The sequence below is a fragment of the Canis lupus genome, chromosome 7 (assembly GCF_048164855.1).
Source record: "Canis lupus baileyi chromosome 7, mCanLup2.hap1, whole genome shotgun sequence".
In the NCBI taxonomy this organism is placed as follows: Eukaryota; Metazoa; Chordata; class Mammalia; order Carnivora; family Canidae; genus Canis; species Canis lupus.
This window is the reverse complement of record NC_132844.1, coordinates 49079914-49097675: the sequence shown is the minus strand read 5'-3', so window position 1 is coordinate 49097675 and position 17762 is coordinate 49079914. Positions and strand designations below refer to the sequence as shown.

At 35.2% G+C, this 17762-nt stretch overlaps 1 protein-coding gene across 1 annotated transcript in view; it reads right to left on the bottom strand.

Moving 5' to 3' along the window:
• Window positions 1-17762, bottom strand: part of COL21A1 (collagen type XXI alpha 1 chain) — a 242758-nt gene that overhangs the window by 112612 nt on the left and 112384 nt on the right. Inside the window, exon 7 of the mRNA XM_072832540.1 lies at window positions 3814-3939. Within this exon, the coding sequence (XP_072688641.1) occupies window positions 3814-3901 (88 nt within the window). The 5' untranslated portion in view covers window positions 3902-3939. The remainder of the gene's footprint in view (window positions 1-3813; window positions 3940-17762) is intronic.

Sequence of the window (17762 nt, the reverse complement as noted above, 5' to 3'; positions counted from 1 at the left end):
TGAAAAAGAAAACCATCAGAGCATATTTGTTGTATGAAAAGCAAAACATGGGAGGCTTTTAACTGCATGATCTCTAAGTAACCTGATGTGGGGGGATCCTTTCACAACATACATGTGTATCAAATCACCATGAGGTACACATTAAATATAATACAATTTTATATGTCCATTATACCTCAATAAAGCTGAAATTTTAAAAAGAAAAAATAACCAATTCATAGGAGCTTTGTGAAGATTAAATAAGATATATGGCCTAGCTCAAGAAAACTCTAAATGAGAGCTATTATTTGTGTCGACATTTTTAAATCTTTTGTCTTTAAATTTAAAGATTAATGGTTCAGCTTTAAAAGTAGGGGGAAAAAAAACACACACTGTATATAACAGACAGATCTTTGTAGGGGCAGATATTACCATAATGAAACATTTAATTCCATCTCTCCATTGAATAAATGAAAACACAAAAATAAATAAGTATATGATTTTCAGCTATACACTAACAGTATTCTTTTAAGTTATCAAGGAAATATGGTTAGTTTAATGCAAAGCTGAGGTATTTACAAAAATATAAAACTAGTGATGGGAGGAAGAAATTTAAAAACAAAAATTTTTTTTTGCCAACATCTGGATTCAACTAGCTAGTAAAGATACATATTCTTTGATATAGTTGATAAAAGTTTAGTGATCCAAGGTCACCAATGTAATCTACTCTTGCAATACATGCAAGATGAGTGTTTAAAAATCTGATCTCTCTTTAGCCAATAATCTTGTGTGAAGTGAATCTTTGTTATGAGTACAAAGCTATTTCTTTATCCACACATATATAGACTGTTGTTTCAAGATACCAGGAAACACATGTGATCAGCACATCTTAGAGTTCTACTGGAGAACAAAAAACTATCTTTGGTGTAAGTTACACCTAGACAAGTTCTAAGCATTTGTGGAAAGAAAAAAAAAACTTAACTTCCTTTTCCACAGTATTCAGCATGCCTTCAACCCTATTTCATTATATATATAAAATACATATATATATAATATATATATATAAAGTATATATATATATAATATATATATATAAAGTATATATATATATAATATATATATATAAAGTATATATATATATAATATATATATATACACGCTTTAGTGATCAGATGCCCAATATAATGATTTATTTTCTGTAGACATCACAAATAAGATATCTTAATTGCAAAGGAAAGTCCCGGGGAAAAAACAATGTTCAGGGACAACTAGTATTTGTATTTCATTGTATTTCTCCATTTGCTTAGAAGTAAAATCAATCAATCTCTCTCTTTTTCTTTCCCTCTCCTTTCCACTCTTTTCCTCATATTTGTCTACTTCCATATCTGGGATGACAAGGCTCACATGAAGATGCCTCAATTTTAAAGTTAACTCACCTATTACAGTAACCAGCCAAAATAAAACACTATTGTTGAACATGTAGTCCAGAGATTACCAAGAAAAATTTTAACTGCCAAAATATAGGTTTATCTCAAAAATGTAATCATGATTATGATGTCACCCTTAGGGTAGTGGTGCAATCCAAAAAAGCACGAGGGACATTATTCCAACATCCTCTGCCATGGTGAACACTGTCAGAGTTCAGGCCAGGGACAGCAGAAATGGAATTCTGCCCCAGAGGAAAGTTTTCTAACCCAAGGGAATGCAGTTCTTCTGGGGTTTTTTGGAAGCTGGATTGGGATTACAGACATATGCTTTTGTTGGGCTTTTGTGGGAGAGACAAAAGGACAGACAAGTGATGTTTGGAGAGTTCTTCAGGGTTGTTCTTCCTCAATACTATGAGACTCACTGTCTAGACCTGCCAGTGTTTGTATGTCACTTGATTCAGTGTTTATAAACTAGTACAGGGTTATTCTTGGCCCTCCCTATCCCTTTCTAGAGCCATGGACCATATATTTCATAACTGCAAGGTTAGCCAAGAGCATGGGTACAAAAGCAAGCACTTCCATTTATAAAGATTAGACAAAATACCACTCCAAAAGACCTCCTCCTTAGAGAGATGAATCATCAGTGTCAGAAAAAAAAATAGACTGAAGATCAAAAGCATAGTTCAAATACTAGTTACAGCTCTAACCAGCTGTATGGTATTAGGTAGGTTCCTTGAATTTTGTGAATCTCTTTCCCTATTCTAAAAACAGAGAAAAGAATATATACTTGGTTCTGGGTGCATGCTGATCATGTCTTACAACGTATTAATTTCCACCATTGTAGAATACAAATCAAAACCACAATGAGATGCCACCTCACACCAGTGAGAATGGTGGAAAATTAACAAGACAGGAAACAACAAATGGTGGAGAGGATGTGGAGAAAGGGGAACCTTCTTGCACGGTTGGTGGGAATGTGAACTGGTACAGCCACTCTGGAATACTGCGTGGAGGTTCCTCGAAGAGTTAAAAATAGAGCTACCCTATGACCCAGCAATTGCACTACTGGGTATTTACTCCAAAGATACAGATGCAGTGAAAAGCCAAGACACCTGCACCCCAATGTTTATAGCAGCAATGTCCACAATAGTCAAACTGTGGAAGGAGCCTTGTTGTCCATCAAAAGATGAATGGATAAAGAAGATGTGATATGTGTGTGTGTATATATATATATATACATATATATATACATATATATGTGTGTGTGTGATATGTGTGTGTATACACAAACACACACACACACACACACACACACACACAATGGATTATTACTCAGCCATTAGAAACGATGAATTTGCTTCGACATGGATGGAACTGGAGGGTATTATGCTGAGTGAAGTAAGTCAATCAGAGAAGGACAATCATTATATGGTTCCACTCATACGGGGAATATAAAAAATAGTGGAAGGGATTAAAGGGGAAAGGAGAGAAAATGAGTGGGAAATATCAGAGAAGGTGACAAAACATGAGAGACTCCTAACTCTGGGAAACAAACAAGGGGTAGTGGAAGGGGAGGTGGGCAGGGGATGGGGTGACTGGGTGATGAGCACTGAGGGGGACACTTACGGGATGAGCACTATATACTATCCGTTGGTAAATTGAACTTCAATTAAAAAAATACAAAAAAAATAAAAGAATATCTACTTTGTATAGGCCTTGAGTGGATTAAACTGTGTTATACAAACATTAAATTTCTTATTAATAAATTTTATGCAAGTTGAATCAAGTTGTTAAACCATATATTTTAAGTGCTATAGAATCCATCATTAATTTATAGTAGAATGTTTATGAGTTTTAAAATATGATTATAAGCAAACTTGTTTAAAAGAGGCATGATATCTATAAATAATGGCCTGGGTAGCAGAACTGCAATCAATATAACTCTCCTTCTCTAATGTAAGCTCTTCTATAGGCAATTAGAATAACAGTCACCATCTACTGAGATGTCACTGTGCTAAGCCATTAACATACATTATCCTGTTTACATGGATTATCTCATTATCTCTATGAGAGAAGCTCATAGGATGGTCCTAATAAGCCTATGAGGTAGGTACTTTATCTCTATATCACTAAGCCCTAAATGGCTGAGCATAAACTCAATACCAGATCATTTATTCCAAAGTCTGATGGGTAAAAGAGAACAAACAATTACCACAGAATTTTCTCAAAATTACTTCTGATAAAAGCTTTTATTCTCAGTTAATACATAACGTAGCAATTCATTTCATTTTAGGGAATTCTAGCATTAAAGACAATAAGAGTAAGGCCCTTAAAAGAATTGCTTGATATTCCCTAATTTGATTTCCACAATCAATTTGCTGATAACAAAAATGCTGATAGTTCTTACTTGATCTTATTTCCCCATCTTCAGCTAATACAGAATTCTGAAGAAGCAGGACCAAAACTATCCAAAGAAATGTAATATGGTGAGCCATGTTTCTGTTTTCGTTCTAATATTTTGGTTTTAGGATTCCTAAAGAGAAAAAAAGAAAAGAAGTGAAGTTAAATACATTAGAAAAATAAAAACATATACCTACCCATTATAAGTTTAAATTTTTTCATTGTAATACCCAGTTGGAGTAGTTTTTACTAGCCTTACAATAATTTCTATTGAAAATAGCCATATTTTTAAAAAGAAAGAACAAAAATAGCCATATGATCCTCTCAATTGATGCAGAAAAAGCATTTGACAAAATATATCATCCTTTCTTGATTAAAACTCTCCACTATGTAGGGATAGAGGGAATATACCTCAATATCCTAAAAGCCATATACAAAAAGCCTACAATGAATATCATTCTCAATGCAGAAAAGCTGAGAGCTTTTCCCCTAACATCAGGAACAAGACAGGGATATCCACTCTCACCAGGGTTGTTCAACATAATACTACAAGTCCTACCCTCAGCAATCAGACAACAAAAAAATAATAAAAGACATCCAAATTGGCAAAGGAGGAGTCAAACTCTCTCTCTTCACAGAAGACGATATTTTATGGAAAACCCAAAAGACTCCACCCAAAAATTGCTAGATCTCATACAGGAATTCAGCAGTGTGGCAGGATATAAAATCAATGCAAAGAAATCAGCTGCATTTCTATACAATAACACAGACAGAAGGAGGAGAAAATAAGGAGTCAATCCTATTTACAATTGCCCCCAAAACTGTTCCAAAAACTATGGAACACTCATGAAACAAAGAAATGGAAAAACATCCCACACTCATGGATTAGAAGAACAAATATTAATAAAATGTTTATGCTACCCAGAGCAATCTACATTCAATGCAATCCCTAGCAAAATACCATCAAAATTTTTCACAGAGCTGCAACACATAATCCTAAAATTTGTATGGAACCAGAAAAGACCCCAAGTAACCAGAAGAATGTTGAAAAAGAAAACCAAAGCTGGTGGCATCACAATTCCAGACTTCAAGCTCTATTACAAAGCTGTAATCAAAAAACAGTATGGTACTGGCACAAAAACAGATAGGTCAATGGATCAGAAGAGAGAACCCAGAAGAAGATCCTCATATGGTCAACTAATCTTCAACAAAGCAAGAAAGAATAACCAATGGAAAAAAAGAGAGTCTCTTCAACAAATGGGGTTGGGAAAATTGGACAGCCACATGCAGAAGAATGAAACTGGACCACTTTCTTACACCATACACAAAGATAAACTCAAAATGAATGAAAGACCTAAAGGTAAGACAGGAATCCATCAAAATCCTAGAGAAGAACACAGGCAGCAACCTATTCTACCTTGGCTTCAGCAACTTCTTTCTAGACACGTCTCCAAAGGCAAGGAAAACAAAAGCAAAAATGAGCTATTGGGACATCAGGATAAAAAGCTTCTCACAGCAAAGGAAACTATCAACAAAATTAAAAGGCTACCTATGGAATAGGAGAAGATTTTTGCAAATGACATATCAGATAAAAGGCTAGTATCCAAAATCTATAATGAACCTATCAAACTCCACACCCAAAAAACAAATAACCCAGTCAAGAAATGGGCAGAAGACATGAACAGACATTTCTCCAAAGATGACATACAAATGGCCAACAGACACATAAAAAAAAATGCCCCACGTCACTTGGCCTCAGGGAAATACAAATCAAAACCACAACAAGATACCATCTCACATCAGTCAGAATGACTAAAATTAACAAGTCAGGAAATGACAGATGTTGTGAGGATGCAGAGAAAGAAGAACCTTCTTACACTATTGGTGGGAATGCAAGCTGATACACCTACCCTAGAAAACAATATGAAGTTCCTCAAAAAGTTAAAAATAGAGCTACCCTATGACCCAGCAATTGCACCACTAGGTATCTACCCCAAAGAAACAAATGTAGTGATCCAAAGGGGCACTTGCATCCCAATGTTTATAGCAGCAATATCCACAATAGCCGAACTATGGAAAGAACCCAGATGTCCATTAACAGAGAAATGGATAAACAAAATGTGAGATTATACCACACACAATGCAATATTACTCAGCCATCAGAAAAGATGAAATCTTATAGATTTACATTGCTGTGGATGGAACTGGAAAGTATTATGCTGAGCAAAATAAGTCAATCAGAGAAAGACAATTATGCAGTTTCACTCATATGTGGAATTTAAGAAAACAGGATCAATGGGGAAAGGAGGGAAAAATAAAACAAAATCAGAGAGGGAGACAAACTGTAAGAGACTTAACTATATGAAACAGACTGAGGGTTGCTGAGGAGAAGGGGTGGGGGTAACTGGGTGATGGGCATTAAAGAGAGCACATGATGTAATGAACACTGGATATTATATGCAACTGATGAATTACTGAACTCTACATCTGACACTATGTTAATTTAAATAAAACAAATTTTTTAAAAATTAAAATTATCCTTTATAAGAGAGAAGAGGTTCTGGGATGATTTCATCTGTGGCAGAAAGGGAATCCTCCACAAGAGGAGTAGGAATCTGCCACAGCATGGGAGAAACCAGCCAAAGTTGGTATGCAGACTGGAGTCCTGCAGAGTCCTTGCCACAGAGTGAGTATGCTCCCACCCAGTAATTCTTCCCCATGAGCCTTAACAGAGTACACAGAACACACAAGTAATACAAAGAAAATTGAGAGCAAAACAGAACAGCAAGAGAGAGCTTCCACTTTCTTCCACCTGTTGAGGTACCCAGGGAATTACACAATACAAATCTATGGCTTGCTAAAGTCTGGCGGAGAAGCAACAGAACTGAGAGTAAGTCCCTCCAAGGCCCTCTAGTCCTTCACTACAGTGGAGAGAGAGAGATCTCAAAAAGCAGAAAGCCAAAGGAAGTACAAGAGAGAAAAATAAAATTTGGAAATACAAAAAGGTGGAAAACATACTGTCAAGATAAAAGAAATCTCCCAAGGATCTCCCAAGATATGAGAAGAAGCAAGAGAAATCTGATGTCTCATTAGGATTAAAATATTCAGTTTAAGCAGATCTACAAATGACCTAAATATGAGAAATATCAAATAGGAACTGTAAAATTGTTATAAATATGTTAAAGAATCTAATGGACAACAATGAGCAAATAATATGAGAAATTTCAGATGAGAGATGGAAACCTTAAAAAAATGACACAAGCTGAAACGCTTGCCATGAAAAACATATCAAAAAATAACTCATACAATGGGCTTACCTACATATATCTGAGGAAAAGATTAGTAAACTTGAAGAGGTCAACAGAAATTATCTAAAATGAAACCCAAAAGGGGGCTAGGAGAGAATGATAAAAGGAATGAGCATCTGAAATCTACGGAACAATATCAAGTGGTCTTGATTTAGCATACAAGCAATCAGCTTTTCAGATGGAAAGGAGAAAGTGAGTGTTTGAAATATTTGAAAATACAATAGCCAAAAGTTTTCTAAATTGACAAAGGTACCAACAATCAGAGAAAAAAAGTTAAACCCCAAGCAAGATAAAAAGTGAGTCACACCTAAGCACGTCACACTAAATTAGTATCAAAATAAAAGAGAAAATTCTGAAAACCAGCCAGAGGAAAAAGGACATTGCATACAGAGGGACAACAGTTTGAATTTTAGATGGAAATTTCATAGTCACAGAATGGGCAGATCAGAAAGACATAAAAATTCTAAATGTGTAGATATCTAACAATAAAGCTTCAAAATACATGGAACAAAAAAATGGGGAAAAAAACAAAAAATTTCAAATCAAAATGTTTCATTTTAACACCCACTTTTCAATAAGATTGAATTAGACAAAAAAAATTTCTAATGGCATAGGTTTGAAAAACATCAATCAACTTCACCTCATTGACATTTACAGAACACTTCACCTAACAGTAGCCAGAATATATATTCTTTTGTAATGGAAAATGCAATAGTCATATATAGGCTATATGCTGGAGAAAAAAAATAAGCCTCAAATTCCAAACAAATTAAATTACATCAATTATATTTCTTTGACCAAATGGTATTATATTAAAAAAGGAAAATAAAAGGAAAAAGAAGAAAATCCCAAAAGTCTTCGAAATTTAGCAACATATTTCTGTTTAATTCATAAGTAAAAGAGATCAGAAGGGAAATTTTAAAATATTTCAAATCAATTAATAACTTTTTTAAAAAAATCAAAATTTTGTGATGCAGCTAAAGCACTGCTTAGGGGGAAAGTTTAGCTTAAAAGGTATATATTAGAGAAGAATAATTCAAAATATTTAAACTTCCATTTTAAGAGGCTGGGGAATGTAGGGGTTCCTGGCTGGCTCAGTCAGAGGAGAATGCTTAATCTCGGGGTTGTGAGTTCAAGTCCCACACGGAGTGTAGAGATTACTTAAAAATAAATAAAAACTTAAAAATATATATTTTAAAGAATTTAGAGAAAAAAACAAATTAAAGCCAAAAGTAAAAGAACTGATGAAATAGAAAATTGAAAAATAAAAGTTAATTATTTGAACAAATGAAAATTCTTGGAAATCCTAGCAAGGATAACCAAGATATAAAACAGAAAACATAAATTATATGAGTCAATATTGAAATACGGGATGCCACTACAGAGCATACAAACATAAAAAAATAATAGACAGATAAAATAAAAAAAATTCCAGAACACACTACCTATAAAAGGTATTCTAAATTGAAATTCTCTATTAGAGAAATTGAATGTTGAAACAAAAATTTTCCCAACAACACAAAAAAGCAAAACAAAGTAAAAAACTCTCCAGATCTAGTTTCACCAGTAATTTCTACAAACGTTTAAGGAAAAAAAAATAGTAATCAAATTATTTTATGAAATGAAATGAAAATAGAGGCAAAATTAACTCTCCCCAACTTTTTGTATCAGACCAACATAACCCTAATAGAAAATGAGACAAAGATATTACAAGTTATGAAAGCTATAATCCATTATCCCTCGTGAACAAAGATGTAAAAAAATCCATAAAATATTAGCATATCAAATCTAGCAATATATAAAAAAGATCATGACCAAGTAAAGGTTATCCCAGTTATGCAAGATTGGTTTAAGTTTCGAAATTCAACTGATGTGATTTAAGAGACTAAAAAAGAAAAATCACATGAACATCTCAATTTATACAGTAAAGGCATTTAACAAAATTAACACCCATTCATGATAAAATTCTCAGCCAACTAAAAATAGAAGGGAACTTCTTCAACATGATAAATGCCATGTATGAAAAATCATCAGCTAGCATCATAATCAAATGGTGAAAGCTGAACAATTTCTCCCCCAAATCAGTAAGAAGTTAGACATATTCTCACATCACTTCTATTCAAAGATGTACAGTCTCAGCCAATACCATATTCAAAATGAAAAATAAAAGATATAAAGCCTATAAAGAAATAAAATTATAATTATTTATAGACAACATGATTTTCTACATAGAAAACTTTTTGACATCTACCAAAATGTTAGTAAAACTAATATATCAATTTAGCAAGGTCACAAGACACAAGGATAATAGGGTTTTATTTTTTAAAAGCATATCTACATACTAGCAACAAAACTGGGCAGTGAGGGAGAATGTAATACTATATTTAATAGTATCAAAAGCATCATAAACCTAATGAAAAATGTGCAAGACCTCTCTACTAAAACATATAATACATTGTTGAGAGCAATTAAAGAAAGCACTAAATAAAGATCTACATTAATAAATTAAAATACTCAGTAGGGGCACCTGGATAGCTCATTTAAGCAACTAAATCTTAATTTCAGCTCTAGCCATGATCTCAGGATCATGAGATCAAGCCCCAGTTCAGGCTCTGCACTCACCATCAAATCTACTTGGGAGTCTCTCTCTCCACCCCCACTCCCACCCCCACCCAGACCCTCCCCCAGCTTGTGCTCTCTAAATGAATAACCTTAAAAATAAAAAGACTCTGTATTGGTTACATGTCCACTTTTCTTAAATTGATATATAAATTCAACACAACCCAATCAAAATCCTAGCATATTTTAAAAAGAAAGTGATGAACTTATTCTAAAATTATATAAAATGCAAATGATTTTCAATTAGAAAAGCAATCTTAAATGAAAAACAATCTTCAATAACGAACAATCTTGATTAAGAAAAACTAAACTGGAGAATTTACACTACCTGATTCTGGATTATAAAGCTCTAATAATCAAGAAACTATGTCATTGGCATAGGGATAAACACAGAATGGAACACAAGAGAGTTCAGAAATTGACCCACACTTACACAGTCAATAGATTTTCAATACAAGTGTCAAGGTAACTGAACAGGAAAGTCTTTCCAATAATGGTGCTGGACCAACTAGATAAACACAATAAAATGATCCTTGACACCCCATCTCATTCCACATACAAAAAATAGATAAAGTATAGATACAAATGTAAAAGCTAAAACTATAAAGTTTCTAAAAGAAAATTTAGGAGAGTATCTTCATGGCCCTGGGATTAAGCAAATTTTCTTAGGACACAAAAACTACTAGCAATTTTAAACATGGATACATTAGATTTCACCAAAATTAAACATTTGTTCCTCAAAAAAACCATTAAGAATACAAGCCAATATTCACAATACTTACAAAAAAAATGACCCATTCCTAGAATATATAAATTTTTTAAAGTTTTACAATATTACTCAGCCATAAAAAGTAAAATAAAATCTTGCCATTTGTAATGACATGGATGGACCTAGAGGGTTGATAATTGTATAATTTGTTGTATATAATTCAGACCTCAATGAAAAACAGTCAATGCAGTACCATCACAGTCATTTTCCAATTAGGCTATCCCCTCTAGACACAGAGCTATAAAAGGCAAAAATGTCAATGAGAGGCATTTTTGGTGAGTCATTACCAGGATGTGCTGTTTTATGACAACAATATGTGCTAATAAATATTGAGTAACTTCCTCCCCAAAAGCCTCAAAGTTGAGTTATTCTGCTCCTCTACCAAAATCATCTTCATTATTTCTATGTAGTATCTAATTCCTTCAGAATTCTTGGGATAAAGTTAATTGTCTGATTTTATTAAATTCTAGACTGACGACCATTAAAGTAGATGATATGAAAAGAGCATTAAATTAAATATATGTTACTGTCATGTTATTTAACCTTGGAAACATAACTGGTATGTTTTATAAATATATTTTATAACTAGCTCATTTTACATATGCTTAAGGGCAATGTATATAAACTGAAGCATATCAAATTTTAACTCTTACTTCAATCACCTGGGGAGTTTGTTAAACATATGGATGCCATAGTCCTAACCAGTAGCTTCAGATTGTAGAGGAAGGGACCAAACATTTAAAAATAAAAAGCTTCTCATATCCATATGCTAATGTATACCAAAGTTCTAGAAATTTGGTATAAGGTAATCCAAAAATGATAATAAGGAAAAAAGTTTTACAACTCCTATGGTTCCTATTATTCTGGTACAGAAATAAGTTAGCAACCCCAAATAGGAAAGCATTACTCAGAGACTCTCTACAAGCAAAAACGTGTAAAGATTTGCTACTCAAAGAGTGGCTCACATGTCATCTTTAATTAAGATGTTTAATTAAAAGCATATAAATAGCAATAATGCTATATAAATAATTCTTAATGGATAATGAGAAAAGAGGGAATTACTTTTAACAGAATGTTGGAATTTAAACTGTGCTCCTGGGACGCCTGGGTGTCTCAGTGGTTGAGTGTCTGCCTTCAGCCCAGGGTGTGATCCCAGAGTTCCAGGACCGACTCCCACATCGGGCTGCCTGCATGGAGCCTGCTTCTCCCTCTACCTATGTCTCTACCTCTGTGTGTGTGTGTCTCATGAATAAATAAAATCTTTTTTTAGATTTTATTTATTTATTTATTCATGAGAGACATAGAGAAAGAGAAAGAGAGGCAGAGGGAGAAGCAGGCTCCATGCAGGGAGCCTGATGTGGGACTCGATCCCGGGATTCGGGATCAGGCCCTGGGCTGAAGGCAGATGCTCAACCACTGAGCCACCCAAGCATCCCTAAATAAAATCTTTTTAAAAAAATAAACTATACTCCTCTGTTCATGTAGATACAGCTAAATGCACACCAAGCAATCCAGCTTATAGATTTAACACTATAACTTAGTATCTATTGTCTAATGTTCTCCCCCCAAAAATGAAACTGATGATCTATAATCTTCCTTTCAACTTAGAAATAATGACCCATATTCTCTGACTTCACATTATTGTGATAACGAAAATACAGAGTTGACAATGCTTGAGACAACACTTTGTTTAATCTTGGGAAGTGTTGAAGAAAACAAGACTTGCTTAGGTAACATGGCTTGCCTGTCGCGTGTGCTCCAATAAGCAGCAAACCCAAAGGTTCTGGGAATTCAGAAGTAACCAAAGTAGATAAGGAATCTGTTTTCATGTAGTTCCTGTTCCAGAGACTAAATGAGTAAGATAATTTCATATAATGTTAAGTACTATGAAGAAATACAAACAGTAATGTATGACTTGGGGCCAGGAGAGGAGTGGCTCCTTTAGATTGAGGAGTCAACCTATTCCTCTAAAATGATATATTTGAGCTGACAGTTCAGTAATGTGAAGAAGCCATCCTTGCTCAGAAGTAAGGACAAACTTTCCCTTCTGTGGATGGAGTAAGTTTGGCTAGTTCTGTGAACAGAAGGTCAGTGAAGAGCAAGAGAAAAAAATGGCAGGAGCTAAAATGAAGTACCAAGAACTACATGTAGTATGTCAACTTTCGAACTGTCTTCCCTAAATGCAAAGTGAATCCAATGGAGGGTTTTAAGCATCATGTTCAGACTTTTCACATTTAGTATATCATCCCACTCCCCAAATCAAAGAGCTCTACAAATTTTAATAGTTGATTCTTCAGAGAAAACAAGAGAGAAATCAATTCTTCAATTATTATCCTTTTTTACTTTTCATAACTCTTCCATTTCTTCATCCTTTGTGTTGTGATACAGTCTCTGATATTTTATTAAAATCAAAATAACCAGCAGAAAGCCTGGGTGGCTCAGTTGATTAAGCATCTGATTCTCAGTTTCGGCTCAGGTCATGATCTCTGGGTCATGAGATTGAGGCTATGTTGGGCACCACACTGGGTGTGGGGCCACCTGAAGATTCTCTCTCTCCCTCTCACCCTCCCCCCCTAAAAATAAAACAATAAATCAAAATAATTACTTGTAGTGAATTTCTGAGAGCAGCAGATACAAATGAAAGCAAATTCCTTGTCTCCCGTCTCCTTGCAATTAATGTCTTTTGCAGTGGGTCAGTGGTTAAGGCATGGGAATAAGCATGAGGAGCCATCAGGAATGTAATAAGGACTTTCAAAATAAGGGACTGTCAGGAAAGATGCCATCTCAAAATTTGGTTGCTATGCTTGGCTATAAAACCTTCAAATAAAATTAAAAACTAAAAATAGTGCCCTCCTGAGACACTAACACTCATGCTTATTTATAGGCTCTTTTAACTAAATTGTAAGACAGGAAAAGGTGGAGAAACAAACTCTGGTCCTTGCACTTTCATGCACACAAACACACATCTATTATGTTCTGTATTTCTGACATTATGATAGAAGGAAGCATTAAATGAGACACAAAATTTAGAAGGGCAAAATGCTGGCAAACCAGAAAAAGAATTAAGAAATAATTCCCGTATATGTGTATTAATGTACAGTTGAGTTTAAGTTAACATTACAACAGCAGAACTAGTTATAACTTTTGGAATTTCACAGGTCCATTCAAGCCCCTCAAAATATATAATTAATCATTGCCACCTTGATCGTGTGTAACAATTTGTGGATATCTAAACAACTGACATTTATTTATTTCTAGAGAAATTTATTATATTTCTCTAAACGACAACCTGGTTGGTAGGGCAGACAGATAATTATAAATCCCATCTTATAGACAGGCTAACAGATTCAAAGATGCTATTATTTTATACATTATAAAGTTTATTTTCACACTGCAGAGAGGGTGATTTCTTTTTTGATTCACCTGTAGAGGACATCACAGAGTATTCATTAAAGCCTCACAAGACAAAGTGAAGGGCAGTAACTTGGTTGTCAGTAGTTTGGTGGAGTGGTTTAAAACCCCATCTGGGGCAGCCCTGGTGGCTCAGCGGTTTAGCACCACCTTCAGCCCAGGGCATGCATGATCCTGGAGACCTGGAATTAAGTTCCGCATCGGGCTCCCTGCATGGATCCTGCTTCTCCCTCTGTGTCTCTGCCTCTCTCTCTCTCTCTCTCTCTCTCTCTCTCAAGAATAAATTAAAAAAAAAATCTGGCCATAGCAACTTTCTGAATACAGAAGCAACAAAGTATATAGGTTTGTGTAATCATCCAAAATGAGATCAGTAGGGATCCCTGGGTGGCGCAGTGGTTTAGCGCCTGCCTTTGGCCCAGGGCGCGATCCTGGAGGCCCAGGATCAAATCCCACATCGGGCTCCCGGTGCATGGAGCCTGCTTCTCCCTCTGCCTGTGTCTCTGCCTCTCTCTCTCTCTCTCTCTCTGTGTGTGTGACTATCAAAAATAAATAAAAATTAAAAAAAAAAAAAAACAAAAACAAAATGAGATCAGTAAAAGATAGCCAAGGAACATGGAGGACAGTGTATTTTATTTGCCTATGGCAGCAAACCCACTGAAATCAGGCTATGAGATTCTGTCGGTAATTTAAGCTGTGCTTAGAAATGTAGCCCTTTGTTTTTACCATTAAATTCCTCTTATATTAACATATATTAGCCTAATTTTCACTTTTTCTTAATTCACCTCTAATTTTTATTTTTATTTATTTTTTTTTAATTTATTTTTTATTGGTGTTCAATTTACTAACATACAGAATAACACCCAGTGCCCGTCACCCATTCACTCCCACCCCCCGCCCTCTTCCCCTTCTACCACCCCTAGTTCGTTTCCCAGAGTTAGCAGTCTTTACGTTCTGTCTCCCTTTCTGATATTTCCCATACATTTCTTCTCCCTTCCCTTATATTCCCTTTCACTATTATTTATATTCCCCAAATGAATGAGAACATATAATGTTTGTCCTTCTCCAACTGACTTACTTCACTCAGCATAATACCCTCCAGTTCCATCCACGTTGAAGCAAATGGTGGGTATTTGTCATTTCTAATAGCTGAGTAATATTCCATTGTATACATAAACCACATCTTCTTTATCCATTCATCTTTCGTTGGACACCGAGGCTCCTTCCACAGTTTGGCTATTGTGGCCATTGCTGCTATAAACATCGGGGTGCAGGTGTCCCAGCGTTTCATTGCATTTGTATCTTTGGGGTAAATCCCCAACAGTGCAATTGCTGGGTCGTAGGGCAGGTCTATTTTCAACTCTTTGAGGAACCTCCACACAGTTTTCCAGAGTAGCTGCACCAGTTCACATTCCCACCAACAGTGTAAGAGGGTTCCCTTTTCTCCGCATCCTCTCCAACATTTGTTGTTTCCTGCCTTGTTAATTTTCCCCATTCTCACTGGTGTGAGGTGGTATCTCATTGTAGTTTTGATTTGTATTTCCCTGATGGCAAGTGATGCAGAGCATTTTCTCATATGCATGTTGGCCATGTCTATGTCTTCCTCTGTGAGATTTCTCTTCATGTCTTTTGCCCATTTCATGATTGGATTGTTTGTTTCTTTGGTGTTGAGTTTAATAAGTTCTTTATAGATCTTGGAAACTAGCCCTTTATCTGATATGTCATTTGCAAATATCTTCTCCCATTCTGTAGGTTGTCTTTGAGTTTTGTTCACTGTATCCTTTGCTGTGCAAAAGCTTCTTACCTTGATGAAGTCCCAATAGTTCATTTTTGCTTTTGTTTCTTTTGCCTTCATGGATGTATCTTGCAAGAAGTTACTATGGCCGAGTTCAAAAAGGGTGTTGCCTGTGTTCTTCTCTAGGATTTTGATGGAATCTTGTCTCACATTTAGATCTTTCATCCATTTTGAGTTTATCTTGGTGTATGGTGCAAGAGAGTGGTCTAGTTTCATTCTTCTGCACGTGGATGTCCAATTTTCCCAGCACCATTTATTGAAGAGACTGTCTTTCTTCCAATGGATAGTCTTTCCTCCTTTATCGAATATTAGTTGCCCATAAAGTTCAGGGTCCACTTCTGGATTCTCTATTCTGTTCCACTGATCTATGTGTCTGTTTTTGTGCCAGTACCACACTGTCTTGATGACCACAGCTTTGTAGTACAACCTGAAATCTGGCATTGTGATCCCCCCAGATATGGTTTTCTTTTTTAAAATTCCCCTGGCTATTCGGGGTCTTTTCTGATTCCACACAAATCTTAAAATAATTTGTTCTAATGATCCTCTCATTGGATGCAGAGAAAGCATTTCACCTCTAATTTTTAAAACAAAGTATTAGGAAAGTAAAAACACCAACTCCCAAAGATATAGCTAATATTTTAACATCTAACTCAGGTCAAATTGTTCTCCAGCCACTTGATCTTCCTATTCAACCATAATACACCCAAGAGTGGTATATAACAATTCATGAGGTGTGAGTTCCAGTCCTGGATGTCCCATTTGCCTACTTAGAAAATAAAACATGAGCACATGCAAAGTTAAATAGCCATACAGGGTAATAAATACAAAATAAATGGCATAGACAAAAGAGGAGCCAGGGTATAGGAAATGGATGGAAATGAGAATTTTATGTTCATCCCAATTGTGGTTTCCAAATACCATTTTGCACTAAAAGAAACCAGGGTTCTTTGGAAATACAGCTGATTCCAAATCTGGCATATCTGAAACTTGAGACAGAAATCTTGTCATTTAAAACAAGGAAGAGTCTCAAAAACTACTAGGATTAGATCAAAAGGACAGGAGAGCTAAACTGAGGGATTCTCTTTGGGTAACAATGAAACCATATGATCACTAAAAATAATAATAACTACAATGGACTGAACAATTTGCTAAACCGAGGAATTCATAATGATATATACAAAAAACACCATGGGTCACCTTTGGAGGTTGCTAGTATGCAAATGAATCAGGTAATTTCTTGCTTTTCCTACATGTATGATATTTCATGGTAATACAACAGTTGATGAAGCAACATTAATAAATGCCAGAAGAATAACAGAATTAGAAAATCACATTTTGCAACTCCTATTGAAATTATGGATCTAGGCAAGGATCACCAGGGCTGCTTTTATTATTAGGTGAAAGGTCAGAGAGGAAATTAGGACAGAAGCATGAGGCTTGACTATACCTGAACCCATCCACCTTGGCATCATTACAGAATTAGACATGTTCCTTCCAACATAACAGGAGAAGTACATTTTGATTTGTAAATTATTTATTGGCCAATAAAAAGTAAAAACTGAATCTACTCAACTCTATATACCTCAATTCTAAGAAATATGGGAATATGTTAAATGACATCAACAGGATGGAATCAGCTGTACAATCAAGAAATAAATGATATGAAAATAAAAGTAAGGGGACTTAACAAATACATCAATTAAATGCAGTTGCAGAATTTGCTGGAATCCTGATACAAACAACAAACTGTATGTAGATATTTTTGATACAGAAAAAAATTGAACATGAACTGAATATTAGATGATATTCACCATTTTTAAAAATTCATTGGGGGATCCCTGGGTGGCGCAGCGGTTTGGCGCCTGCCTTTGGCCCAGGGCGCGATCCTGGAGACCCGGGATCGAATCCCACATCAGGCTCCCGGTGCATGGAGCCTGCTTCTCCCTCTGCCTGTGTCTCTGCCTCTCTCTCTCTCTCTCTGTGACTATCATAAATAAATAAAAAAATTAAAAAAAATAAGTCTTTCTTTAAAAAAAAAAAAAAATTCATTGGGTGTG